The sequence below is a fragment of the Triturus cristatus genome, chromosome 10, assembly GCF_964204655.1.
Source record: "Triturus cristatus chromosome 10, aTriCri1.1, whole genome shotgun sequence".
Taxonomy (NCBI): Eukaryota; Metazoa; Chordata; class Amphibia; order Caudata; family Salamandridae; genus Triturus; species Triturus cristatus.
The window spans coordinates 885236760-885264727 of record NC_140593.1 but is presented as its reverse complement, the minus strand read 5'-3'; the positions used below and the strand labels follow the sequence as shown (position 1 = coordinate 885264727).

The following is a 27968-nucleotide window of genomic DNA, read 5'->3' as shown; positions in this document are numbered from 1 at the left end:
CCTCCGGGTCCAGTGGATAGTAGAGATTCTGCCTGCTCTACTCAGTGGAAAACCATCACCTCTGACAGGTGGGTTTTGCACTTAATCAGGTATGAGCACAAACTTGAATTTGTTCACAGATCCCCTCAAGTAGCACCATGGAAGATGTCTCCTGAACTAATGTATGACGGAATTCTGCATGCGATTTTCATGCATACCTTTGGAACTCCGTCATTTGAACAAATTCCTCTTTAGCACACATTTGTTCTGCTCGCAAGTTGTTTTAATGACTTGCATTACGGGGTCGCTGGACATTGGAATACTTTAATTTACTATTCCAACTTCAGTCTGCGCAACAGTAGGGAAGATGTTGGACTTTAATTCCAACACAACTTCACTATTGCTCCCCCCCCCAAAGCAAGTCTTTGTAACGAATTGCGTTCAGAACGATTGTGTGCTAAAAATGCATTTGTTCTGTTACTGGCGCTGTGTGAAGGCACAGCGTGATTCCGTCTTCGTCCTAAGGGACGTTTCCCCTCCTGAACATCTACCTGTTTTTCAGACAGAAATACTGTGTATGCTTGAGAAAGGGGCCCAAGAGCCTGTCATCAAATCTCAGCATTACAAAGGATTTTACTCTGGATCATTCCTGATCAAGAAAAATCAGGATAACGCATCTTTTGGAGTTCAACAGGTATGTAAGAAAACCATCCTTATGGATAGAAACACTGTAAAAATTGACGCAGCTGCTGGAGGAAAGGGAGTTTGACCTTTCTGGATGTAAAGGACTCTTATTTTCATATTTCCAAACATCCCAAGCTCCTAAGAGTAAACCTAACTGGTGCAATTATCAGTTCAAAGTTTTGCCTTTCAATTTCAAGTCGGGTTCAAGGAATTTCTTGAAGCTCCTGGCCCGGATGGCAGGTTTCCTGCTTCAACAAGGGCACCAAGTCTTCCAGCACCTGGTTAATGGTTGATCAAGGGAAACACTTTTTAGATGGCAGAGGTATCCATGATGAAGTACACAGAGCTGTTCAGCCAATTGGGCCTTTAGCCTAAAGTGTCCAAATCCCTACTGCAGCCCACAACATCCATCCAGTTCTTGGATGCCATTTTGAGACGAAAAGGAAACAACCTTTAATCAGAAGAGATAATTCAGTGCCTCTAGTCCCTCATTCAGAAAATCAGAAAACTGAACTCAACATTGGAACATCTATGCAAATCCTTAGTGGACAAGATGCCCTCCTCCATACTGCTGATCTTCCATTGCGGGTTGCGAATGCACCCCCTACAGGATTAGTTAGATGCCAAATGGCTTCAAACATTCAGTTCCTTCAATTGAGCATATTCAGGTGGGGGCAAAAAAGGATCTCCTGCTGATTCGCCAACTGTTGCAGGGTGACTAAAACCTTTAAAATAAAGACACCGACTCCTCTTGGCAATGCAAAGGCAGCTCTAATTGCTGCTCTACAGGCAGCTATTTTTATACACAAGTTGCACAATGCTTTATCACAAAACAGCAAATAATAATTGACATGCAGGTTACTGATTGAAGACTGAAAAACACAAAGACCTCATAACCCCAAACTCTTCCCTAATCCCCTACACACTCTTTATTGCACTTCCCTCAATGCTCAACAAGCAAAGCATTCTTCTACTCGTGAATGCATGTACATTTGTGGCAAATGTAATTTCATCGTTGTGCACCTAAAACCTCCATGTGTTCTAAGCTATTTTGATTTCCTGGGCCATTGTCTAATCAGGTTACAATCTCTTTGGAAGTGTGCTAAACCCATAAATATGTTTATGCTCACTACACAGAGTTGGCCTTAACTGAAACTCTTTCAAGGTAGCTATATCATTGTGTCCATAAGTAAACTTTTCATCTTTCTCTGGTCAGTGCAAGATTTGGGCCTGACTTGTTCTTTCAGCACGTACAGCTGCGTTATTTCTGCTGGTGATTTGTTTCGCACCATGTTTTCATTTTTTACATTTTCTACTGTGGGTTTATATTTACATTTCCGACAACACCTTTCACTAGTACACTATAAATCAAAACTGTGGTTGCCTCTTGAGAGTGGAAATCAGTGCACTCTCACCTCATTGGTCAAAGTTTAGATCTGTTTTGTGCCATCAAAAAGCTACTGTTTTAAGCTTTTTCTAATTTGATTTTGTTGTACTGCTCTGATAATGCCTCCATGGGCCTTCCAGCTTGATGAAGAGGAAGGATTCAAGCATGTGAATCTATTACAGATACCATCATTGGAGTACTGTATTTAAAGGTATACCTACTTTAAGGCTTCAAATTGATGTACAAGGATGACCGGTATTTTGCATTAGTGGAATTGCAAAATGAGTTCTACGTTCTGCTTCCTGAGGTCACTTCAACCTCAGCAGAATGTACATCATTGTACGCTTATTTTTGTTCAGGATGCACATATTTTATTTTTGATTGGCAAGTATTAAAGATGTCGAGTTTCCGATCAGGAAGCGGGTGATGGGAAACATGATTATGATGTCATCTTTGAATATTCTTGTGATAGAAATACATCTCTTAGCAGGATGCACGTTGTCAATAATGATTATGTAAATACCAAGTACTGATTATGAAAGGAGAAACTGTTAATGGAGCAGGAAGCAATTAGTGGGTAAATGATTATGATAATGCCACTGACTATGAAAGCAAACATTTTTTAGTCTCTGAGCAAAATGTTGGTTCTAAACTCTTCAGAATGTCATTTTCTGTAGATCTTTTTTTAACTGGTTTGCTCTTCTCTTTTCCAGCAGGCAATCACATTTGAAGACATCGCCATTCGTTTCTCTAAGGAGGAGTGGGAGAGTCTAGAAGACTGGCAAAAAGCACTCTACAAGGATGTGATGAAAGACAACTATGACACTCTTCTCTCAATAGGTGCAGCACCTTTCTGAAGCTCTTTGTAAAATACTTGGCGCTCTTCCTCTGCCCCCCTCATGTCTTAAAATGCTGGCAACAAACATAAAAGGCAATGGTTCATTCCATACTGTGATGTGTATCACTTTGGAACTTTAAGGTTCTTGATATGTGTTTATCAGAGCGATTTTCTTACCAGCAGCTAATTGTAGTTGACCTTATAGAAACATAAAAAGATATTTATGTTATAAAGGAAGAAGAAAAGTAGAACATATTGTATATTTTGAAATACATGATTTGGATTGGGTACCAACATCATAATTAAGCAAGCCAAGAATGCCAATGAATTAGCCAAATCAATCTGAATAACAATTGCAGAAGGCATTTTTCATTGTTCATTGTAAGTAACAGATTGGTTATCCAGGTAACCAGTTGGAATTGAAAAAGTCAATTAGTTTGTAGTTTGTAATTCATGTTATGAATCTGTATTTTTAGAAAACATCTAAATGTATATCCTGGCAGAGATGCTGATGGACAGCAGCACCATTGCAGGAAATTGTTCTCTGCCAGGGTGAAAACAGAAGTGCAGGCAATTACTTTTTCGACAGTACAAAATTAAACAAAGTTCAGCCTTTCTTTTACTTTAAAATACCTTTGTACACATAGCCATTATTTAATACAAAGTCATATGTGTGACTATGTAAGCGATACCTTATAGTAGACTGAATATTAAGTGACCATTGATAACCAAGAGTATGTTTAAAATAGTCTTAATAATTTACAATATCATATCAATTTTGTACGTGTTAGCATATACATGCAACACTGCTTTAATAACTATATTCAAGTAAGACAAATATTCACTGTTGACTCAAAACCCCCATAACCTAATAAAATAAGCACTTCACCAATTTCACGGCGTATCAAAAACACTCAAATGCATGCTACACAACTGCAGATTGGCAGCAGCTCATAAAATCAGAATACGAGTTGCCCTTACTTTTACTGATTTTGATACCTTTTTAGAGTTTGGCGGGCAGCATAAAAGCAGTCAGAGTAGGGGTGGACTATATGTCTGCCAACCTTCCTTTAATCTACCTGTCATCCTTAGAGTTCACTGCTGGTCCTGTCTGGAAGTCTATGTTTTGTGTATGAACTGCGATCATGCAAAGCCATTTAAAAGTTTGGTGTCCGTCATTGTTGACAGATGCATACACTAAACTTTAAAACGTTTTTTTCTTTCTCAAAAACAGACTTAAAAAGCGGGAGCTTGTTTTTGTAAAAGAAGAAAAAACTAGTGACCAAAATCATGGGAGTTTGCTCCTATGGTGTTGGGATCATTCTTAAAATTTGTATTCTTTCTCCTTTACCGCTAGAAAAAAAAGCAATTTTACCACCCACACTAAGTGGGGTGGATGTTCGAATCGCTTACCTCCGAAGACACATAATTTCTCTGACCGTCAGGGGAAAGTTTATACTGACAGAGTAAATGTTACTCAGTTGGCTTAAACCTGGCGGTCTGCCCGACTCAAATTGGGCAGGTGGACCAAGAGTTTGGCTCACAACAGAATCCAGTCTAACATCTGTACTGCAATGCAGCATTTCATAGAATAGGACAAGTTGAAAGCTTCCTTGAGGAACTCATCCAATGTACACTGTTCAGGAACTTCTAAACACCAACAACTTCAGTATATACAACACTGTCTCTGTTGCGGAGCTTCTCCATGACCTTCAGACATTGATAACAGTGAGTCTTCTTCATCCCCGATGCCCAAGCTTATCTCTCCAGGCTTCCCTAGAAGACTTGAAAAATCTTGACTTTCATCTCTGCCCTGGGGGTTCAGCCTCATCGCCTAGAGAAACTCTTCCTGTTGCCATAAACATTAGAACTATCTTATTAGCTGGTTCCGAAGATTTCATATTTCAAAGCCCTTGTCAATACCCACTTGACTTCCAGATGCCTATTGTGAGTGCAGCTAAACTGTGAGTACTGACACCGCTGAAAAATATTGACCTCGACCGATGGGTTTCGAGATGCATTCCCCGTATCCACTAACCATCTACAAAGGGACATCTGGAACTTCTCTATGGCTGTCTGATCAACCTACTGCCTCTGGCATCCCCCCAAAACTTGTTGGAATCTTAAACTTCTTTTCAGGCAGAAAGATGATTCTCCATATGTACCCACCCAAACAACTACAACAATTTCTAACCTGGTTTCCCCAAACCAAACCACAAATCTTTAAAAAGAAAATTGAATACTAAAAAACTCTTAAACAGTCCAATGGTCTAATAGTGCAAGTATTGCTTCTGATAATACATAGCAGTGCAGTCACAATACTTGCTGTCTATGTATGACGTAGACAGACTTATGAGCTTGTTCTTCTCCTTCACCTTACCACTTGCCTGACATTGTGAGGAGTGTCAACGGCTCATGAACCGGTAGGAAGATAGATGACATCTAGAAGTAATTCTGCAACATTGTGACTTACCACTCAGGCCCTCATATTAGGAAGCAGATGGCTTCAAATCAATAGCAGTGAATTATTAATATTATTATTAATTAACATTTGATAGAGCGCATGGCTACCCTTAGCATCCCAGGGCTTATGACAGCAGGCAGTCAGATACAGTTCACGGTCACTTCTGGAACAGCCATGTTTTTAGTTGTTTCCAAAACGATAGATGGTGGAATACAGAGTCTATATTGCCTTGTGCACTCTCTGCCACCAACATTAATTTCACCACACTGTACCCACTTAAGCGTACCAGTGCCTATCCTTGGCTTCAGACAGAAGTACGACTGCCAGTGATGTTCACAGCACCTCTGCATAATTTGCATACTATGCAGAGCAACTGTGAATTAATCTTGTGGTGCTCTGCCCCTTGTGCTGACTAGGTCCTCACAGATGACTGTCCATGAAGAGTAGCTTGCAAAAAAACCCTGCTGAACTAGACTTGACCAACAAGTGCCTGCACTGCTTTCTTTGGTATTCAAAAGGAAATATATTAACTTAAAAATCATATGTGAATTCATAGTGGCAAAGTCAACATTGGTATGCAAGACTCCAAAGCAGATCTCCCTTCCCAAAATAAATTACCACTGTCATCATACCCAAATAAGTTACATAGGAATACATATGAATGCAAGAATCTTGCTATGTCAGTTATCACTCCTAATACAGTCGTTATGGAGGATGATCTCAAGCTTTTCTTGTATTGTATTTAATACTGTCGATTTTCCCGTCATGTCATTTCCTTAGACTTAGCAGACAATTTTCTGAAATTAGTGCCCCTCCATATAATAGACTTTCTCTCCCTGGAAACTTTCAAAATCTTTTTTCTTTGAAACCTCTGGAATTCTGTGATGAGAGGGAAAGGTTTTTGACTCTCCTTTAATCATAGTGTTGGTAGGTTCTCTCTTTGTTTTAATAAATCTGCCTGATGGAATATTTAAAGCCAAGACAAAACAGATATTCAGAGATTTTATCTGTCTTTTGTGCGCTCTGAAATTTTCTTTGACCAGTTAACGTGAGAAAAGCAAAACCTCTTTTTCCCCTAGTAGAATGCTAATAATTATTCTGAGAAGTACATATTTCTGTTCCATCATTTTAAAAACTATAAATCTCTCATCTAACTTGGAACTAAACAAATTGGTATTTTTAGTGTTGTCTTTCATTTTCTTCTTCATGTCTCTTGAGATGTCTTCTTTCAGGATACCCAATTCTGCTCCATCTTCTCCTTTAATTACCTTACCTAATTTTGAAGAATGACCATACACCTTACTTGGCATCTTGTTTAAAATGCAGATGTGCTCCACCCTTTACCTTCAGTCTTGTGGTTTGCCAGCTTGACAGGAATTAATCTGCTCTACCGCTATCCTTGCTGGTGTCCATTCTCTAAGCAACTTTTTTTTCAGACTTAGCACAATGTATTCATTTCTGTAAATGGTTATGCATTTTCTCCCTCTAGGTTGTCCTGTACCAAAACCTGGCATTTTATCCTGGATTCATCAGCAGCACTACTGGGAATGTGACAGTCCTGGAATCTGGAATGAGAGAGAGACTTCCAGCAGAAGCAGCGGTGTCAGTAGTTTAGGAGGTGGGCATTACTGGGTCTGATTCAGAGCTGTTATGTTTGTATGGCTAAGTGCAAGCCCTCGCTTTCCATTTTCTGTTTCTTGATGGGTCTTTGAAGACTGCTTCCCTTTTTGCCCCTCCCCACAATATTTTATCCATCATGTATATCCTCCTCGTATGTCTACTTTACTGTATTGTGGTAGGTTTGATACCAACACTAGTGAGTAAATCACTTGACTCATTATACAAGAAATTCCTACCTAGTGAGTACGTAGGGGATTGATAAGAAGATGTGTCCCTCTGCTGGCATGGTTTATTCTGAGTAAAGACATAGCAGAGGTAGTATAAAAAGCGATTTTGAGGTGGGGCTTGGTGATGAATCCTTAACATCATGGGTGGCCGATGAATCAGGAATTTGAGATGGTGAGTAGCTAGGAAAAGGCATGAGATGGGAGATAGCACAGGAAATAGGCAGAGCCCCACTGAAGAACTAGTATGAAGTGAAAAAAACATATAAAGGTCTCTGACAATAATCAAAGTCTTAACTTCCCCCCATGGCACAGCAGAGAAACTTGGTATTTGTAACGGCCTACCTTTTCAAACAAAAGGCTCTTTCAGTCCAAAAATGGTAGTGAGTGCAAATTACTTTTTACTTTCTAGTGGCAAATAAACATGGAGTGCCCCCAGTTTAGCTAAGAGATACCAAAGGGGATGATTGACGGAGCGTTTGAGCAAATCAAACACTCACCCCCAGTCAACTGATATGGGTTTAATCCATCATCATTCTTTAGCTCACTCCACCACCCCAGTTCAGACTTGGCTATATGCAAATCAGTCTGACCCTGTGCCTCATGGGAACAGTACAGCCCGAACTGCCTAGCCAGTTTAGCTAAGCTGTATTACACAGAACATTCTCACCTTACATGTGTGTGCATTGGCAGCACTGTTTCCTTTTATATTGTTCCATTTAAATGAATGAAAACAATCTAACAAGTTATTTATTTATTTATTTATTTAAAGTTTTATATAGCGCGAACAAGATCCCAAGGGATATCAGAGCGCTTAACAATCACATTAGAACAGAAAGGCTAATAACGTAACAATCACAAGTAAAATACACAAAAGAATCATAAAGTGCACGAGACTTCACATGGAAGATATGTTAAGCACAGTACAGTGTAACGACAAGGAAGAAAGAACAATGTCAACGGGCCCAGGGTTTAGTCCAATTACTGGAGGAGTTTATTCAACAGGAATCTTTTGACTTCCAGCTTGAACACCGTTGTTCTGGTGATTCTGCGTATTTCTGGAGGAAGAGAGTTCCATATCTTAGGAGCCGCGCCAGAGAAGGCTCTGTTAGAGGTTCTTTTTTTGTTAAGGATAGGTGGTTTCAAGAGTAAGGTAGTAGCGCTTCTAGAGTCTCTTACACCACAAGATAGTTCAAGTTTTTGCGCCAGATACCTGGGCGTCTTGAAGTGGATAGCTTTGTGTGTCATCGTGGCAATTTTTAGCTGGATTCGTGCTTCATAGGGGAGCCAATTTAGAGATTTTAGGAATGGCGAAATGCGCTCATTGCGTTTGGTGCCTGTAACCAATCTCGCAGCAGCATTCAGTGAGGCCCTTAGCGGAGCCAGAGTGTATTTGGGCAGGCCACAAAGGGTAGCACTGCCGTAATCTAGCCTCGGTAGGACAAGCGCTTGAACCACCTGCTTGAACTCCTTAAGTGGAAGGAAAGGTTTGATGTTTCTTAATGTCCTTATCAAGTGGTTTGCTCCTTTACATGTGTTGCTGATATGATTTTTCATATTCAGGTTCTTGTCTAAGGTGACTCCTAGAGATTTGGCAGAGTTTACGATGAGCAGAGTGCAGTTGAACGCAGTGAGGTGACTCATCCAGAGGTCAAGGTTGGGGGTGTAATTCAGAGGGGAGACGAGCAAGAATTCTGTTTTTGAGGTGTTGAGCAGGAGATGGTTCACAGTTAGCCAATTTTGAGTAAACATCAGGATGGAGTTGAGTGATATTAGGTTTTCAGGGGATGAAATTTTCAAGTAGAGTTGTGTGTCATCGGCATACATGTGGAAATGAATATCCATGGAGTTCAGTGCATTAGCTAATGGTTCCAAGAAAAGGTTGAAGAGGATAGGGGATAAAGCGGATCCTTGGGGGACCCCCATGAGAACAGGCGAGGGCTTGGAGAGAGAGTGATTTGCCTTGACTCTTTGCGATCTGTGATGGAGGAAGGACGAGAAGCACTGTAACACCTGATCGCCAAAACCCATCCTGTTTTGCAGGATGGTTAAGAGGTTGTCATGGTTGACCGTGTCGAAGGCAGAGGAGAGGTCAAGAAGGATCAGGAAGCAGGATTCATTTTGATCGAGAATCTTTAGAATGTCATCAATCACAAGAATGAGTGCCGATTCAGTGCTATGCCCCTTCCGAAAGCCAGATTGATGTTGGTCCAAGAGCTGGTAGTTCTCAATGTGAGCACAGAGTTGGAATTGAACGCATTTTTCAAGGAGTTTCGCAAGGGTGGGTATGTTGGAGATAGGTCGGAAATTGTTGAGGTCAGTCCTATCCGCATTAGGTTTTTTTAGTATGGGGGATACTTGGGCGGCTTTTAAGCACTCAGGGATTGTGCCTTGTGACAGAGACGCGTTTACAATCCTTGTCCAGGTGGGGATGAGTGCGTTCTTGATTTCCTTGAAAATGGATGGGGGTAACGGGTCACTGAAGTGATTGGAAGGGTTGATATTCAGGAGAATCTTTTTGATGTCTTGTTCACTGAGCGGGGTAAAGGTGTCCCAGGATGCATTGTTCTTAGGGATCAGGGGGGTAGAGTTGAGCTTTTCAAAGAGGACAGGTGAAGAGGCTGCCCTGGAGGAAAGGAGACCAGTATTCTTAGCAGCGAGGTCGGATGATATGAGTTTAGATTTCTCAATGAAGAAAGAGGCGAGATCGTCACATAAGGGTGGACTGCTTCCAGGTTCCGATAGGTTAGGACCTACAATTGATTGTTGTTTGACCAATTCGAAAAGTTTCTTAGGGCGGTTTGCCGCTTGATCTAATTGGTGTCTGAAATAATTAGACTTGGCGTTCCTGATTTGTTTGTAGTAAACGCTCCTAGCGTCTCTTAGGAGTTTAAGTTGGTGCGTGGAGGGATTCGATCTCCAGGAGCGTTCAGCTGCCCTAAGATTGCGACGTTCCGTGTTTAGGTTTTCATTAAACCATGGTTTGGATATTTTGGAGGAGGCATTTTTGTGTTTGAGTGGTGGAATGTCATTCATGATGTTGGAGATGGTCACATTATAGGAGTCAGTGAGTAACTGCACCTCCATCAAGTCCGCATGAGCGTCAAGGGTCGATGTACAGAGGGCTGCTAGCTCAACATGATTTACTAGTCTGAGGTCCCTTTTCCATATCTTTGATTTTGTTGGTTGGGCCCTCCATAACTGTACCTCCTTGTTGATAAAAAAAAGGATGTAGTGGTGGTCAGACCAGTCACATGGGGTAATAGAATCCAATGAGACGGTTTGCCCCTTCGAAATAATGAGGTCAAGAATTTTTCCTTTATTATGGGTTGGTTGGTCACAGTGCTGGGTCAGATCCTGATCATTTAGAAAGGCTTTAAGGCTTGAAACTGCAGGGTCTATGGAGTTTGCCCAGTGCAGATTAAAGTCACCGAGGAAGATTTGGGGCACGGCTGAGTCTACATTGCTAGAAATGATTTCAAATAATTCCTCAATGAAGGGGAGATTGTCTCCAGGGGGGTGGTAGAAAGTGTGGAGTTTGCAGACTGGTAGGTTCTTACTTGAGATGTTGAGACAAAGATATTCACAAGAGGAGGGCGCAGAGGACTCAACGGGAGAGATCGAAAGTGAGTTTCTATGAATACAGGCTAAGCCCCCACCCTGTTTCCCAACTCTATCTAACCTAATAATATCATGAGTGGAAGCGGGATTTAACCAAGTTTCAATGAGGATGATAACGTCTAAGTCCAAGTGTTGTATGAGATCGAAGATATCAGTGGCGTGTTTACTGGCTGATCTGCAATTTAGAAGTACACATTTAATTCGTAGTGGCTTTGTGGAAGGAGGAGTCTGGGTGATATTCACGTGAGTGAGGTTGGCTTTATTACTGCCTCTGGGATTGACAGGCGGTCCTCTATTTGGGTTAGAAAGAATGGGCTGTATTTGTCTCGGCGGGCTCCTGTTAGGGTTGGACCAGGTAGGGTAGGAATTGAGCAGGTCCTGTAGCTCTGAGGACGCAAGGTAGGTCACATATCTTCTAGGGCGGGAGGAGTCATTAGGTACGGGAATGGATCTCAAGATGGAGGAGGGTAAAGGCTTGACCCATGAGTATCTATCGCAAGTTGGAGCATTGGACCGGTTGGCAGCGGTGAGGAAAGATCTTAGCATGGGGAAAAGGTCATCTGAGAGGGCTTTCAAGCCATGTAGCTCAGACGTTAGAAGGTGTAACTGAAGATAAATCTCATCTAGGTGAGCCGCCAAATCAGTGTGTTGAGCGAGAGGAGGAGAGTGTGAAAGGGAGTCTATCAGTAGGGGGAGGTCTCGGTGACTATCAGCAATGTCCGAGGTGGTGGGCAGGAGATCCTGTGGAGGAAGATGGTCCACTGAGTCTGACTGAGATCCAAGAGCTTTTAAAATTGAGGAAGGTGTCTTGGTGAGGGGGGAGTGATCGTTAGGCTGAGGGTTAGGACAAGGACTCAACAGATTGCTTGACGTTGACTGGTCATGTTCGGTGGAGGGCATTTGCTTGGATTCTAGCCTCTTAATAGGCCAGATGCATATCAAGGGTGCTCATTATTCGGGGAACAGATAGGCACGGGCTGGCTAGATGTGCGTCGGGACTCGATAGTTGGGGTGCAGCAATCTGGGATGAGGACTCAATGATTGGAGGCAAGGCAAGATGAATATCATGGGTACCCTCTGCTCGAGTGCCCGCTAGGCTCGCCCTGGCTAGATGTGCGTCTGGACTCAATAGTTGGGGTGCAGCAACCTGGAATGAGACCCCTCTGTGGTGAACAGGTGGTGAGGCATGATTTAGAGGGAGGTGTGGAAAAGGACTTCCTAACGTAGCAGGGAGTGGACTCGCCGGGACCTGAGAGATTTTAGGGTGTGTCTGGGTGACATTGGGTTTCGAGGAAGCCGCGGTTTTGAGTAACGGGAAGATGTTGGTTATCTTAAGTAGATTGACATTAGACGCTTGGATTAGGATGATACCATTGTTATAGAGGGTTATGGTGGAATTGAGAGAGGACGAAGGGGCTGTTGTGAGCTTGATACCATGTGGTGTTTTCATGTCGCTTGTTATTCGGAGCAAAGAGTAGAAGACTTTTCGCCAGCAAGCTCTTTTCCTGGTGTAGAAAATAAGGTCATTGACTTTTGTACCGCTGATAGTGGAAAAGTAGACATCAGAGATTAAAGTTTCGGGCCAGGCCTTAAGAAGGTGATGTTTATATTTCTTGGCTGCATTTTTCGATTAGTTGGGTGGGTAGTTGATGATAGAAGCGTTGGAACCAGAGGGATCCGGAATCAGAACCATTGTGAGGAAAGTGACTATTGAGCCAAGGATGTGAATTGATGGTGGGGGGAGGATGGTGATAGCGTGAGGAAATCTGGCCCCATAGAGTGGGAAGACAACTAACCAAAAAGCTGTGTGAGTTGGTGTCGACAGTAAGACCACTCTCGGAGGCAAACCAAAGGCAGGGGTGAGGAAATTAATTTTCTCTAAATATGCACAGCCAATATGTATGGGTATTCCTTCACCTTCACTTCCAATTCCACGATGGCCACCAAAATATGAATGTCTATAAGAACAGCAACCCATTCCAAGATGGCCACCACACTAAGCTGGTGACGATTGAGCCGGCTCCTTTCTGTTTCCAAGATATTCTGAACAGAAGGACCAGGGAGGAGGGGTTGCCAGCTACCTCACAGGAATAAGACGGTCGTCATAAACAGGGGCAATCAGGACCCCAGATCAAAAACACAAAGTGGCAAAGAATTCTTCCGGAAGCCATAGGGTGTAATGTATTTGAGAGCTTTCTGCAGGAGCGTCAGGAACCAGTAGAGTATGCCTCAATCTTCCCCTGTGGTTCTCCGACTCTATCAAACACTAGAGTTTCGGATGACACACCAGGGGAAAACAGGGAAACAAAACAAGGGAAGAAGGGGGTCCGGTTTATGGATGGTTGAATGGATGGTTGAAGAGGACTTCAAGAGATGGCAATACTCCGCTGTAATATAAAGAGTGGGTTAACTATGAACAACACACATCCCCTTCATGTCTAAAGGAAGTACATTCTGTATTATTGCCTACCAAAGTACAGGTACTTCGGATGTGGAACAGGATTGGGCAATACTCCGCAAAGTTCAGGTACTTCGAATGTGGAACAGGATTAGTTGATGGCTTCACTCTGGAACATTCTATATCACAAGCAACAGAGGGTTATTACTAACTCTTCCTAAATGTATGCACTTTCCCTCTTCCCACTATGCTAAACTCACAGGTTCTTTGGAAGGGTTCTCCTGAGAAGGGTGGAGTTGTGGTGTGGCTAGTGTTGCACTTCAATGGTTATACGTAATCCTAGGAAAGAAACATCACAAATTACGCCCCCCTCTTTACTGTCCAGATGAGAACAAAATAAAGCAGCGCACAGCGCTGTTACCGTTTTCTTCTGTCGCTGATGAGATTGTGGCACGGTGGTTCACGCTAGATATCCCTTCTGCCCATGGGGCGACAGAACCATGCTAGCAGTAGACTACCAGGATACAGCGCGGAAGAACGAGCGCATCCAAATCCACTTCAACACGCAACAAACCACCCCTAAACAGGACCCACAAGTATAGGGAGGGTGAAGGACTAACTACTAACGTAAACCAGAAAAAGGGGAAGGTAGGGGTGCTGCCTAAGAGCAGACAAAGACCACCAAACAAAGAGCTAGGCAAAGGTTTATACGGAAACGAAGGAATGGCGCAGACACACTCACTCGGATGACGGGGATGTGAGTGGATCCGCGGTGCAGCAGGAAATTCGTGGGAGCGGCGAAACAGGGAGATGAGACTCTTGAGACACCAGGAACCATGCAGCTCAAGGTAAAGGCGAACGAACTGCAACGGCGTCGCAAACGCCCACAACACTGCCGCTGAGACTTTCACTATACTCGCTAGAACAACTGTACCGGACTACGGAGCCTCCGGGACAGGAAACAGGAAATCACAAAACGGAAGTCAGGCAATGGGAGCCAAAGACGGAAACAGGGCTTGGAGCTAGAACGCTAAGCGCGTTCGTCCGCGTTTCAAGTCCTTATATACTGGACCTTCGCACCCGTCCGTTCTCGAGGCATGACAGCGGGGCAACAAGAACCGTTCAAGTGCAGCCTCAAGCAATACTCAGGCACCAATAATGCAATCAGAGCAATGAGCAGAGCGCGCCCCGCCAACAGCGCTCTGACTCTCCAGGCGATAGAATCTTAATAAGCACAGTCAATATGTATGGGTATTCATTCGACTTCACTTCCCATTCCAAGATGGCCACCAAACTGTGAGTGGCTATTAGAACAACATCCCAATCCAAGATGGCCACCAAGCTAAACTGGTGACGAATGAGACGGCTCCTTTCTGTTTCCAAGATCGTCTGAACAGAGGGACCAGGGAGGAGGAGTAGCCAGCACCATCACCGAAATAAGATGGTCGCCGCAAACAGGGGCAATCAGGTCCCCAGACAAAAGAAAGTGGCAAAAATTGCTTCATGTAGTCATGGGAGCAGAAAGACACCGTTTCATAAGTGCAGCCTCACGCAATGCCCAGGTGTCAACAATGTGGTCAAAGCAATGAGCAGAGCGCGTCCCACCATACAGCGCTCAGACTCCCCGGTGATATCAACAGACAGACCCCGGTCCCCTTCGATCACCCGCAATGTAAGAAACTGCAAGGCGGAGGGGGGGGAACAAATAGCAAGGGATACCCCACCTGTTTACGAGCATGACAGGCTCCCACCGTGAAGAGGCAGCCCAGGGCAGCGGCAAGAGCGAGAGGCAAACGCCAACGCCTCCCGGCGCCGAAAGTGTATCAGCGCCACCCGCGGTCCAGGGGTCCACCGTTTCTCAGCCACGGGAAAGCAACGAGTGGCTCCAGCCTTCCGGTCACCGCAATCAGCAATCGGGCCGCCGCCCCATCCCAGGGACGGCTGATAGACGCAGCGCCGGAGGTCACGGGATCAAGCCTCCGTGACGGATCCTGCTGGAGGGCTGCGCAAATAGGTAAGAGCAGGTCGCTGCGATGGCGACCACCCGCCCAACTCTAGGGTGCTCCGAAGAGGGGAGGATGTATGGCAACAGACCGGGATACACAGGGATAACCACCTAAAGGTGAATCCCACGTCCCGGAGCTCCTCAGACGAGCTCCTCCGTGGCGGCCATCTTACACAGCCTTTCCCAGTTTGCAGCTGCTTCATGGAAAGCAGTATGAAGTCTCATTTGTGAACACATGGCTGAGGGCTGAATTGTCTCTGCCCAAACACCTGACGTAAAATTCTGCAAAACCCATCATTATCAGGATTACGGTAACCCAGTTTGGTAGCTGTGAGGGTGTTGTGTATTTTCCACTAATTAGTAGGAACTGCACATTTGCGGACGACATAAACGTAGGGTGGTGCCAGACTGATTCTATGCACCTCCACAGGACATGTCGTCCCTTGGACCAGCTAGCTCGCAGTGCCCCTGTTAGCCCCTCCCCCCAAAAAGTAAACAGGGAGCGAACAGTTCTGGCAACCACTGAACATGACAACTCTGTTCCCTCAGGAACCATAGTGACAGATTTCAAACTTTCACCTAGTGACTCGTGGTTTTTTTTTCGCTCCGAGAAATATATATAGAATACATCAAGGGGCGTTTTCAATATTTATTAAACCAGAGTGATTCTTGTATAAAAAATATATGGGCTGTGAGGATTGATAGACAGAAGCAGATGAAAGTTATAATGAATGTCGATACAGAGAATAAAACAAAGAGTTCCACCATCTTATTGAGAAAGGTTACATATGCATACATATAATAGGTTATAAAAATTGAGCGTACCCCTATGAGGCTACCCCTTGTGTCTCTGGTGTGGATGTATGGGTTGCTCAGAAAACCCACGTCTTTGTGATATAAACCCTTTACCTGATGGGTGAGAGTGTAAGACCCTGTCTTGGTCACAAATTGGACACCCCTCACAGAGACCTCAGTTAGCTTCTGGGTGAAAACTTCAACATGCAGAGACCCCCCCTCCTCCTCCTCCTCCCGAGATCAGCAGAAGTGTCTCCTGTATTATGTTAGGAAACAAAAGGCTATATATTGAAAATGGCATCCTTGCCTCAGCCCGAGATTGTGACTGGGCTACCATTGTTTGCGTTCTCCAGATAGTGGTGTCGCAATATGGATGTAATAATAAAACACATTTGTATTATGCACGTGAGAGGCCTTGCACCAATGCCAAGGCAGTGTGATAGTATTCTCACAAAGTATTCTGTGTCAGCAAGATCTGCTATGCATTGCCCAAGAAGCAGTCACTTCAGGGTTTACATGCTCATTCAACCAGAGCTAAGGCTGCAACCACTGCGTTAGCGCGCGGAGTACGTGTCCTGTACATCTGTCAAGCAGCAACATGGGTATCTTTGGACATGTTTACCTTGACAGTGGGATCCTTTGCGACAAGCACTTTGTCCGTTCGGTCCTACAGGGCTTTGATTTAAATTGGCTTTGCAGACCCACATTAGGGAAGGCATTGCTTGGGTATCTATTGTAAGGTAAGGAATCTGCAGCTAGAACTGTCTATCAGATCAGCAAGTTACTTACCTTCGGTGATATTGTATCTGGCATCTAGGGGTAGGACGAGTGCTGGTGCTTCCACCTCATTGACTGAAGTGCAGGTTGCCACAGATGAGGTGAATGTGCTACCAAATTAAAATGGTTGTTTAGGCCTATGGCCATTTTAACACGGTTTACTGCTATTTCAATGTACCAGGGAATCCCAGCCTGACGACGGGGAATGATTCAAGCATATAAATATACAAGAGTTTAATGCTGGAAAATTGGAGTTACTGGTAAGAAGATAATTTCTTTGTAGGCACCCCTTATTTTTTGCATTTTGCCAGATCATATATTTTGCTGGCATTAGAACTCTGTGCATTTTAACCATGCTAACCAGCAGTGAATAACCTGTGCTCCCCCTTTAAACATGGTTAATTAGGCACATTTATAATTGCATGGTTTTTAAAAGTAGGACATATAAAGATGTAATGTTAAACATGTGATTATAGTGACTAGCACCTCAAATTTAATTTCACTGTAGGAAGGCAGGCTGACCCATAAAGAAACCCAGAGTGCAGATTAAAATACTAAAATTGTATCTCGGAAATGGGGCTACCTAGAAAAATAATTGAACTGCTATTTTAATAGTTATTAAAAATCCAATTCAATAGTTAAGTCGGATTTTTAATAAATATTAAACAAAGGTAATTTTTAGAAACGTAACTGTTCCCTGCCTGAAGTTGATGGATGCTAAATTTGCATTTGTTCTCTAACTACTGCCAGCCAGTAATTAGCATTTGAACAAGCGTGAAGCAGGTGTGAAATGCCTCCCAGGAGTAAACGGTAAACTGACCTTAATAGGCAAAGATGACTCCTCTGAACCTCCCAGAATATGCAGTTTGGAGGGGTTGTGAGCAGGCTTTTTGACATTTAAGTGTCAAATCATGCTTGACACTTTGCTCGGTTACATATAACCCTTTGGGGCACACTTTGAAAAGAAGGGAAACTGGATGTCTATACAGTTCTATCAGACTTCATTATCTAGGTTTATTGTAGGACAGAGGCTGCTCCAAACTGGATCTTAGTGTTAGATGTGAGAGGATGCTAGGATTACCTAGTACACTTGTAGCCTTTAGAGCCCAGGTTTAGTGTGGCTGAAGACTTTAACCATCTTGAAAGAAATGCCTTAAATGGGTAGGATTGGCCAGAGAACTTTTACTCCATTGGTTAGTGCTTGCCCATGAGTCATTCCCACCCACTACCTCATTCCAGGCATAAATGTGACATCTTTGGACACCCACTTCAGAACAGTCCTGGACCTGAGAAAGAAAAGAAGAGGGCCGGACCTGCTGTTTGTGACCCGAGAGGAGCCCTGAAGGACTGGATCTGTTAACTCATATCCAGGACAAATAAGTGGACTCTAAGGCCATAAGCAGAACACCTGTGCAAGCTATAGGGATTCAACAAGCTGAAAAAAGCCTTTCCGGTAACTGATCAGTGGCACCTGGACTATAACCTGTTATTGGCCTCGGCCTGACATCCTGTTAGTCTCCAAGTACCTCACCACGGGTCTTGGAGGGGCTTTAGAAGTGTACTCCTGTGGTGGATTGTAACTTAAAAGATTAAACTTCGAAGGTTAAATCTTTTACCAGGAAATACCTGGTTGCTGTATCCGGCCCATACTTCGTCATCGCTGTCATACTCGATTTTTCTATTTGAATTTGGAGTTTTTAATATTTTGCATTTTAATTGTATTACTGTTTTGGTACTGAATACTTTACACATAAGTTGAGCCTTTCTGCTTTGTGCCAAAGCTACCAGGGGGTGGAGCTCAGGTTAATTTAGTAACTTTGAGGGCTCACTCTGACAATAGTTGTTATTATTCCTTGTGGTGAGTAGTCAAACCCAACTCCCAAATAGCAATCTAATTTCTTGCAGATGAGGGTCATCTTCAGTAGAGGGTCTGATCTATATTTGGTGTACTTCCTGGTCCCAAAACAGGACTTGACAAGTTCTTCATGTTGTCATGAAAGAGGTTCATTACCTGTTGAAGGTGTTATGGGGTCCTGGCGCGGGGCGCGGTCCAGGCGCGGACGGGCTTACCTTTGGCGCACCTTCGGCGCTCAATCGGTGCTCCCGCTGCGCGCGGTCGCTCAGGGGGCGTCATAAGAAGGGAGCCGGGAGGGAGGGTCCGCTGGGAGGCGGGGAGCGCGGGGGCCAATCGGCAGGCGGGGGGGCGGGGTCGCGGCAGGGAACGGCGGGAAAACCTATGCAGGCTTGGTGGGCGGCCCTGCGGCGGCTGGGGCGCCGGGGATCCGAGGTCGGGCGGCCCTGCGGCAGCTGGGGCACCGGGGATCCGAGGTCGGGCAGGCAGCAGGTAAGGAGGCAGGCAGAGCAGGCGGGCAGCGTGGGGGCGACCAGGCCGTGGAGGTCAACAAGAGAATTACCTTCCGGCTCCTCACCCACGCACACAAAGCCCTACACAACCAAGGCCCGAGTTACCTCAACAGCCGCCTCAACTGCTACGCTCCCAAACGCCATCTCCGATCGACCAGTCACGCCCTCGCCGCCGTCCCCCGCATCCGAAGAGCGACAACAGGAGGAAGGTCCTTCTCCCACCTGGCCGCCAAGACCTGGAACTCCCTCCCTCCCGACCTACACCTGACCCAAGACCACCTCTCCTTCAGGAAGAAGCTCAAGACCTGGCTGTTCGAGCAGTAGCGCCCCCCCCCCCCCCCCCCCCCAGCGCCTTGAGACCCTCCGGGTGAGTAGTGCGCGTTATAAATGCCTTTGATTGATTGATTGATTGATTATCACTTGGGATAAAGTAGGCAGCAAGGATTTTTACGAAAACTTTGGCGGTGATGGCCACCCATCTAAGACGTGAATCCATTCATGTTTACCATTATTTGAACCACTGACTGTTCAGAGAGAGTTCCTTAAAGCAGTGTCAGCATAGTATTCAGAGAAATATCGATTTACTAATGCCTGCTGGCATTCATTATCAACAAGAAAAAGTGATCTCCAATACTACAGAAGAAAAATACTTTCTTAGTGTGAGAAGGTGGTTCTAACTATCTGTGCCGCCCAGACTTTACACCTGATTTTGAAGCTTTTATTGTGGGAGAGCCTCTTAAGTTGGGACTCACCCACGGTAAAATCATGATAAAATGGACTGCATGTGGGTCCAACCGGTGTCCGCCTTGTGAGATAAGGCTGCTGCGCTGCAGCCAGGGTAAGGGGCACCAGACTGATACATGTAGACACGTGTGCACACGTTGTGCGCAGTCCAGGAGCTTGTACAGATAGAATGGTGTGGAAGGGATTAAGCAGAGTTGGGTGATGACATGAAATAGGCTTTATAATGGAGGAAGACACATGTACGGAATAGTCAGGGTGCTTTACTGTTCCATTGTAGGAACACTCCATTATTCTCCAGTGGAGACAGAGACCACATGGGGTAGTTTCAGTTCCCTATGGCCTGCAAACTCCAGACAGGCACCACAGTACACTGTAAGTTGTGTGAAAAGAACCATTCTGCTATGTACAAAGTCATATCTGTACTGCTTATAGGTCATCCAGAATTGTCATATTCCTGTGACTCAGCTCACAACCAGAGCCCGGCTGGGTGTGACCCTGCCAGGCTGGATTAATTACCTTCCTTCCCAAGCTGTAGCATCAGAGGCCTAGCCCTTCACAGCAAGCATTCCCAAGGACGAAGGTCTTCTCTCCAATAGGGAGAGATGGGATGAAGCTGCAGGGCATCGATCTGCAGCTGTCACCCAGTGCCAGGCACAAGGCCTGCTCCGGGCCCGGGCCATGAAGTCAGCAGGGGCTAAAGAGGGCTTTTGAGGGACCATGTGGCACGAGACCCCTCGACAATGCCATCTTGAAGTATCCCAGAGGCCTGTGCAGGAAGGAGGGATCAGGGGAGAGAGGTGTTGTGTCACTGCAGGATAGGGCAGAAGTGTATTCCTGCCAGCCCTCTCCAATTGCTCTTAAAAGGTCTTGCAAGGAAGAGGAGTTCTCTCTGGGGTGTCGTCCTGTTGAGGAAGACTGAGACTGGCACCATGGGCATTCGGAAGGAGGAACCCCCTGACTGCCCCAGGACTCTGGACTGCGCCTTTGAGGAAGTCCAGGGCCAGTGAGAATAAACCAGGGCCTCTGCGAAAGGAGAAGAGAGGCCCAGAAGGAGACCCAGGTGAAAGTCTGGAGCAGGGAGCCAGTGAAGACAGCTTCTGCTGAGTTCACCCTCTTGGAGGCCAGGAGGGTGGCGAAAAGTGGTCCAGGTGGCTAAGACTGTCCGCCAGGAGCAAGAAGAGGCCAAGATTGTCGAAATCACCCCATGGGACCAAGATATGCTTCCCAGAAGGTAGGCGACCTTTAATCGCACCGACGAATCGCGTGGGGCTTTGCCGCCGGTCTCTGATGTGCCGTTGGGGTCGGTCAAGTTCCGGGGACTGTCCCCAAAAGAAGGTGATATCAGTGAGCCCACCCTGGGCCCGACAAAAAATGAAGCTGGGGAGCACTGTTGTGTCCCCCGCAAAGAGGTTTCAGGGTCCCGGGACCCTATCTCTGCGCCCTGCAGAAGACAAAGTTGGGGAGCGCCATAGTGCTCCCCATAAGTGGTTTCAGGGGCCCGGAACCCCATCCCCGGGCCCCACATAAGAAGTAGTCTGGGAGCGCCGTCGCGCTCCCAATGAAGGTGGGTGGGGCCCCGGACCTTAACCCTGGGCCCCGGTGTCAGCGGAGAGGAGGGAGTGCCGCCGCACTCCCCCACAGCAAGAAGAAGGGGCAGTGCCATCACACTCTCCCGAGGCCCCGCACGTCCGGCTGCAGCATCCGTGTCTACCTGCAGGAGTGAGCATACCAGAATGAAAGGCTGGCTCCCACAGCAGCACGCAAGGGTGCTGGCCAGACGGGGAGCCAGCGAGAGCATCCGGGGAGCCAGCGAGAGCAGCCGGGGGTGGGCCGAGAGGAGGAGGCAGGACACACTTCTTCCTAACGCTTTTTAAAAATGTTTATAGCACGGGCGTGGAACGCATTTACAGTGCTATAGGTCTCTCTTTTTAAAAAAGATTTATAGCACGGCCGCCAAACACATTTGCAATGCAATAGATCTCGCATTTGCGAGAGTTTAAGCTATTGGCATTGTAAAAGACAATTACTTTTATTTATCTGTTCTAAAAACAACACATGAATAAAAGCATTGTCATTTACAATATGAGTAGCTCAAACTCTCATAAATGTGAGACCTATTGCATTGCAAATGCTTGTTAAATAGACACAGTGTCACATTTTTCTTTTAACGTTGAGGGAAGGCATTGTTTATTTTACATTATTATCTACATGCTGCAGCTAGCAGGGCCTGATAATGGGCAGTGCTGGAGTCAGGTTTATGACCCATGGCACAGAGGTAAAGACATGAAGCAGTGAGGTATTTAAATCTTAAATAACAATCCTTGTCGACTCAGTTTTGGAGCATGAGAACAAAATTATGTTTCTGAATGCTTTTCGATTTGAGGAAATTAAAATGAAGAGTTAACTTAATGATTAAGTTACCTCTTCATTTTAATTTTATCCCATTTCAAAGTTGCATTTACCAACAGCAGGCCTCTTGCTTCTAGTGGCCACTAGGCACTGTGCCATATTTAAAACAAAAAGATACTGTCATTCTTTTCAAATGGGAGAAATATAAAGTGGATAAAACTATTTCTCCACTTTCAACTAAGCCAATTATGTCTTAATATTTTAGGACACATATTTCTTCACTTTAAATTGCTGCTTTTTAAACAAATGGCTGTATTTTTCTCTTATAAATATGGCACCGTGTTTACAGGCCACTGGGTGCAAAATGTCCGCTGTTTGTAAAAGTGACACTTTGAAAGGGGGGAAAATTTAAATGATGACTTCTGTGGAATCCGTAAAAACATAAAGTTAACTTTTCAGTTTAATTTTCTCCCATTTCAAAGTGTTGCATAGACACACAACAGGCATCTTGCTCCCAGTGGCTTGTAGATACGGTTTCATATTTTTTAGTGGCAGAAATTTAAAGTGCAGAAAAATTTCCCATATTACATTATGAAAACAAAATTGTAGAACATTTTAGCATTAGAACAAAATGGTTGTATGTTTGTGTTATAAATTGAACAGTTCCACATATCGTGAAAGATATGTCCTGTGCCACAAGTATTCATGACAAACTGTCATTACCCGTAATCATACATCCATTCATATGCACACATGTTCATACATCCCCAGAGAGCACACTTTCACTGACACACATGGCAGCCCTGCAATAGTGCCCCTAGGCAAAGTATTGTGTTCAAACCATAGTCTTTGGCTCTATGGACATTAGGCTTAAATTCAGTTAAACTGGACGTGGGGGTGTCTGGTAACATTGCACAGGTGGCTTGCCCTTGCAGTAGCTCACAATGATTTTCACAGATCAGAAGTAGCTCTCACTACAGAAAAAGTTGGAGACCCCTACCCTAGTCAATGTATTGTGTTCAAACCATCGTTTTTGGCTCTATGGACATTAGGCTTAAATTCTGTGAAACTGTATGTGGGGGTGTCTGGTAATGTTACGTGGGTGGCTTGGCCTTTATTAGCTCACAATAATTTTCACTGATAAGAAGGAGCTCTCACTACAGAAAAGGTTAGGGACCCCTGCTTTAGTGTATGGACTCTGCATATTGCTCCAAGTCGTGTGATAAGTGTACCCTCATGCATCTGAAGGCTCTGCAAGAGCAGGAGGTGAAGTTGTATGTTGCAGAACAAAAGAAGAGGTTGCAGTTTGTTTGTAGGTCACAGTCCGAGTCTCAGGGCCAGACTCTGTCTCTGTGCATCTCCCAAAACCGCTCAAATTCGGCCCCCATTCACATGTTGACGCCCGTGTCGGACCCCGAACCGACATTGCCCTGAGCCTGACTGCTATTACACTATGAAATTACTAAAGCTGATTATCATGCAACCTAACTCTAACCATTATCCTTTTGGTTCTAATTCAGATCCTATGCCAGGGTAGGGAGCACCTCAAGATGTTGATGATGTTGATTGGAATGGAAATGGCTTACTGCCCTCTATGTATTCTGATAATGCCTTATACCTTGATTTACAGGATGCTAGTGGGCTTGATACCTGACGTGAGACAGAACTTGACTTACCACGTGGGCACCAACAGAATTGAGTGCCTCATTTGCACATCCAAATTTACAACACATAATTCAACATCATACAAATAAAATACAACAGCACATCACATAATTAAACTCCACTACATAACACTCCACAACACAGAATACCAATTATCATAATTACACTCTATTACACACAATCCCACTCTACATAATTCCAATACACTCAAAAACACATAATTACTATCCACATAATTCAACTGCACACCATGCCACATAATTCCACCACACAAATCCACCCCGTACCACACAATTCATGCCACACAATGCCACAACTAACAATTTAAATCCAACCAACATAATTCCACTTCACACCACATACACCCACTCCAATCCATAACATATAGGTAAGGGACACCCAAACACACAGATCTGAAGCTTAGCTCCTACCTATTTCTTCTTTTTCGGCACCAAACAGGTAAAGCTGCTACAGTTCCACCCAACCTAATTCAACTCCACACATTTGCAATCCACACCACAAACTCAACACCAAAACACATAATTCAACTCAACAACACAGTTATACAACACACCACATACATTTAATCCACACCACACAATTCCACATCGTGCCACAAAATTCAACAGCACACCATAAAATTAAACTACACTACATACCACTCCACAACACAAAATACCATTCCACATAAGTACACTCCATTACACACAATCCCACTCCATATAATTCCAGTACACTCAACACCACATATTTACTATCCGTATAATTCCACGACACACCATGCCACATTCCACTACGCAAATCCAATCCACGTCACACCACACAATTCCATGCCACACAATTACACTACTAACTAATCCAATCCAACACACATAATTCCACTACACACCACATACATACATTCCATAACACATATGTAAAAAATCATTGCCATTTACAATGCCAATAGCTCAACTCAAACAAATGCGAGATCGAATGCATTTTCAATGCCTGTTTGCATTTATAGGTACTCTTCCATAAGGTGGTTACTCATTTTCGTATAAATCAGGGCATTATTCTGCCATCTTTTTCACTAAACCTCACAGAGCAGCCTAAACTGCATTTCATGCAACAGTTGTTAGAAGAGTAGTTGTGTTCTATATTCAAAAGACAAAAAAAATAGGCAAAATCTTTTTCTACCACATTATGCCCAACCACTGATAGGGGTGTTATGCACATTCACTTTCCTTGCTCTTGGCATAGCACATGTGCTGCCAGTGCTCAAGCAGCTGAGGCAGGAGCGTAAAGACAGGGTGACAGTGATGTCCGAGTAGGTTGACTGGTATGAAAAAAGACGCTCAGGTAGTGGTCCATGCATAGATAACACGGTAGCCTCAGTTGTGGTATCATGGCAGCCCTGCCTATTTTGCCATGGTAACTGAGAGAGTTGCTCTAGACTTACTCAGATCAATGCCTTGGGTGGCATAAAGACATGGATGACCAGAGAGAAGTTGTTTATGAGCCAAAATAAATGTTTCTGAAATGTTAAGACCCTATATTTCTCCTTGTTTAAGGTAATGAGTGGTTGCAGTCGAATCATGAGGCTTGTGAGGACTTTATTATGGACCCAGATATGCAGGACATCTGTGCCCCATCTGATGGTAAGATGTTTCCATTCAGTGATTACAGTACAACTTCGTGAAACCTTTTGATTGTATCAGAATGCAATTAGTTACAGAATCTGGGTGGGGGGTTATGAATGGGTATGATATAGCTCATTACATAATGGAAAAGCCCTTTGTTTCTAGAAGCAGGTCCGGATGCACAGATTTTCATTTGACGTCTACAGTTAAAACAGCGGCTGTGAGGCTCAAAGTGCCAGTAATTAGGTTAATGTGTTTATTTTTATGCAAACTTGAAAAGTTGTCTCATAACTATTTTGTCCTTTTATATAGCAAATGTGGCAGATTGATTTGTTTCATGGAGCATCAACATTAGGTATTATATAGGTACATCAAAAGAATAACTGTTGAGAAAGCACTGTTGGGAGTCAGAATTGTGATGTACAGCATATATTCAGATTTCTGTACTAGTTGATCAATAAGCTGAGTGTCGAAACCCCTTTTGGAGGGCCACAGGACACGCAGTGACTGCTGGGCCTAACCATCGTGGTTGAGGCCTTTTACTCGTTATGTCCTGGGGCCTGACCTACTGTGGCTGCTGCACAACTGAGCTAAGTGCCCCTTCTGCACTTGACTCTCAGTGGCAGCCGTAGTAGAGCAGTAAAGGCTCCCTCAGGGGTATGTAGATACAGGTCAGTGAACACGACTCATAACTCAAAGTACGAACAGTGCAATAGTAAATCACTGTCCAGTGCAATACTCGCTTTTATAGAAGAAATAAGTATTTTATTTCTAACTATGCACATGCAAAGGTATACAACATTCAGAATTAATAGCACAAACCCCCTTGAGGTCGGGCCTCGACTAGTTGTCAGGCAAATCTCTGTCCCACCCTCCTTTGCGTTGTGTTGGAGGTTATTCCCTATTCACTTGTGACTGTATCCAGGGAATGCAAACTAATAGGCTATACTCAAGAGTTCGCTCTTGTACGCCCTTTTAGGAATTAGTCAAAAGTGTCTGTGGAGCTGCAGCACTGTTAGTTGTTGGTCCCCCTTGGATCCCCAAGTCCCAGTTCCAGTATTACCCGCTGTGACGGTATGGCAGTCTTCAGTGTTGCAGTGAGTGCCCTCTCCTGGGTTACTCACATGTCTGGATCCTGTACGGTGAAGTCAGGCTGGTTGTGACATATGTGGCAGCACCCTCTGTCGAGTAGCGCTACCAGTTCATTCAAGTGATTGGAGCTGCTCCCGCTCATCAAACACATATGTAAGTTGCCTTCCCCTTAGAATAGGGGTGGATTGTGTGATCCTCCGGCTCCCGATGTCCTCGGCGGTGTCCTGGTGATATTCGGGGGATCTGTCAGATGCAGATCACAGCGTACGGGCCTGACTCACTTGTCACAGCAGTATTCCTTATTTCCAGGCAACAACCCAAACCCTTGGCCAAAGAGGTACAGGCAACCCCAACTGGCATACGGGGTTGCCGTGGTACAGTCTGGGTACACTCTCTCCTTATGCGATTGCGCTCACTACTGCGGCTCCTCCTGACCTATGGGGTCATTGAACTGTCACAAGTCCAGCGCTCCTGGCCAAAAATCATTTCACCGATGACCCCCCTCTAGCATTTGGGATCACAACGGCAGGGCGGTGCGGGCCTGATGTTTCCTGCACCGTGCTTCTGGCATGGCTCAGAACACGGTAGCCCTTTCCTGGCATACGGGGTTCACAGAGCTGATACTGCACGTGGGCAGCGACGTGATCAGAGCACAGCCTCAGACCTCGCTCAGGTAATCCTTGAGCAGGGCTGTCCACTGGACCTTGCTCCCTTCGATGCTCTCCTGTCACTCACAAGTACTCTGGTCTTGACAGGCAGGCTTGTTATGGTGCTCCAGCTCCATGGCAGGTGATCTTGGTGTCCCTGCTGATTGCCAGCAGAGAGACTATTAACCCTTGTCCCCCTGTCCTGGTCACAGGCAAAAGTCCTGCAGAGCTTCCCCATCTCATAAAGCCTGTCTGGCTGCTTGGCTGTTGACAAAGTTTGGGGTCTCAACCTCCCCTTCTTAAAGTCCTTTTCCAGACGCCAAATGGGATGTAAGGTCCGAGTATTTGAAGTTTCATGTTGGGGTCTGCTTCTTTTGAAGTGAACAGTTTTCCTTTTCTTCTTTCCTCTTAAAGGATGTCTTGTCACAGCAGGCATGACTCCTAAGCTGATTGACCCACAACACAATTCATGGGAGTGTACATACCTGTATATCAGCCACAGTTATATGTGCATAAAAAGGTTAATCCCGGGCCTCTAGTTCTACTCATTACGAATCCCTTATTGGTCCTATCTCCCTTGCTGAGATGTGTCCAGGCCACTTCCTTGTGATCTATCACTGAATCAAATAGCAACCTTTTTTAAAATATAAAAGAATATCTTCCTACCTTCCTCTACTGTGTCCCACCCAGCTC

General features: G+C 44.8%; 1 protein-coding gene across 17 annotated transcripts in view; it reads left to right on the top strand.

Annotated features, from left to right (window-relative positions):
- LOC146796177 (uncharacterized) overlaps window positions 1-27968 on the top strand; it is a 1057178-nt gene that overhangs the window by 352404 nt on the left and 676806 nt on the right. For 16 of the 17 annotated variants that reach the window (XM_085628595.1, XM_085628592.1, XM_085628583.1 and 13 more), the window contains exons 10-12: window positions 2764-2890; window positions 6842-6970; window positions 25468-25554. In XM_085628595.1, coding sequence (XP_085484721.1) covers window positions 2764-2890; window positions 6842-6970; window positions 25468-25554 — 343 coding nt within the window. The remainder of the gene's footprint in view (window positions 1-2763; window positions 2891-6841; window positions 6971-25467; window positions 25555-27968) is intronic. The other variant, XM_085628582.1, reaches the window with a different exon arrangement.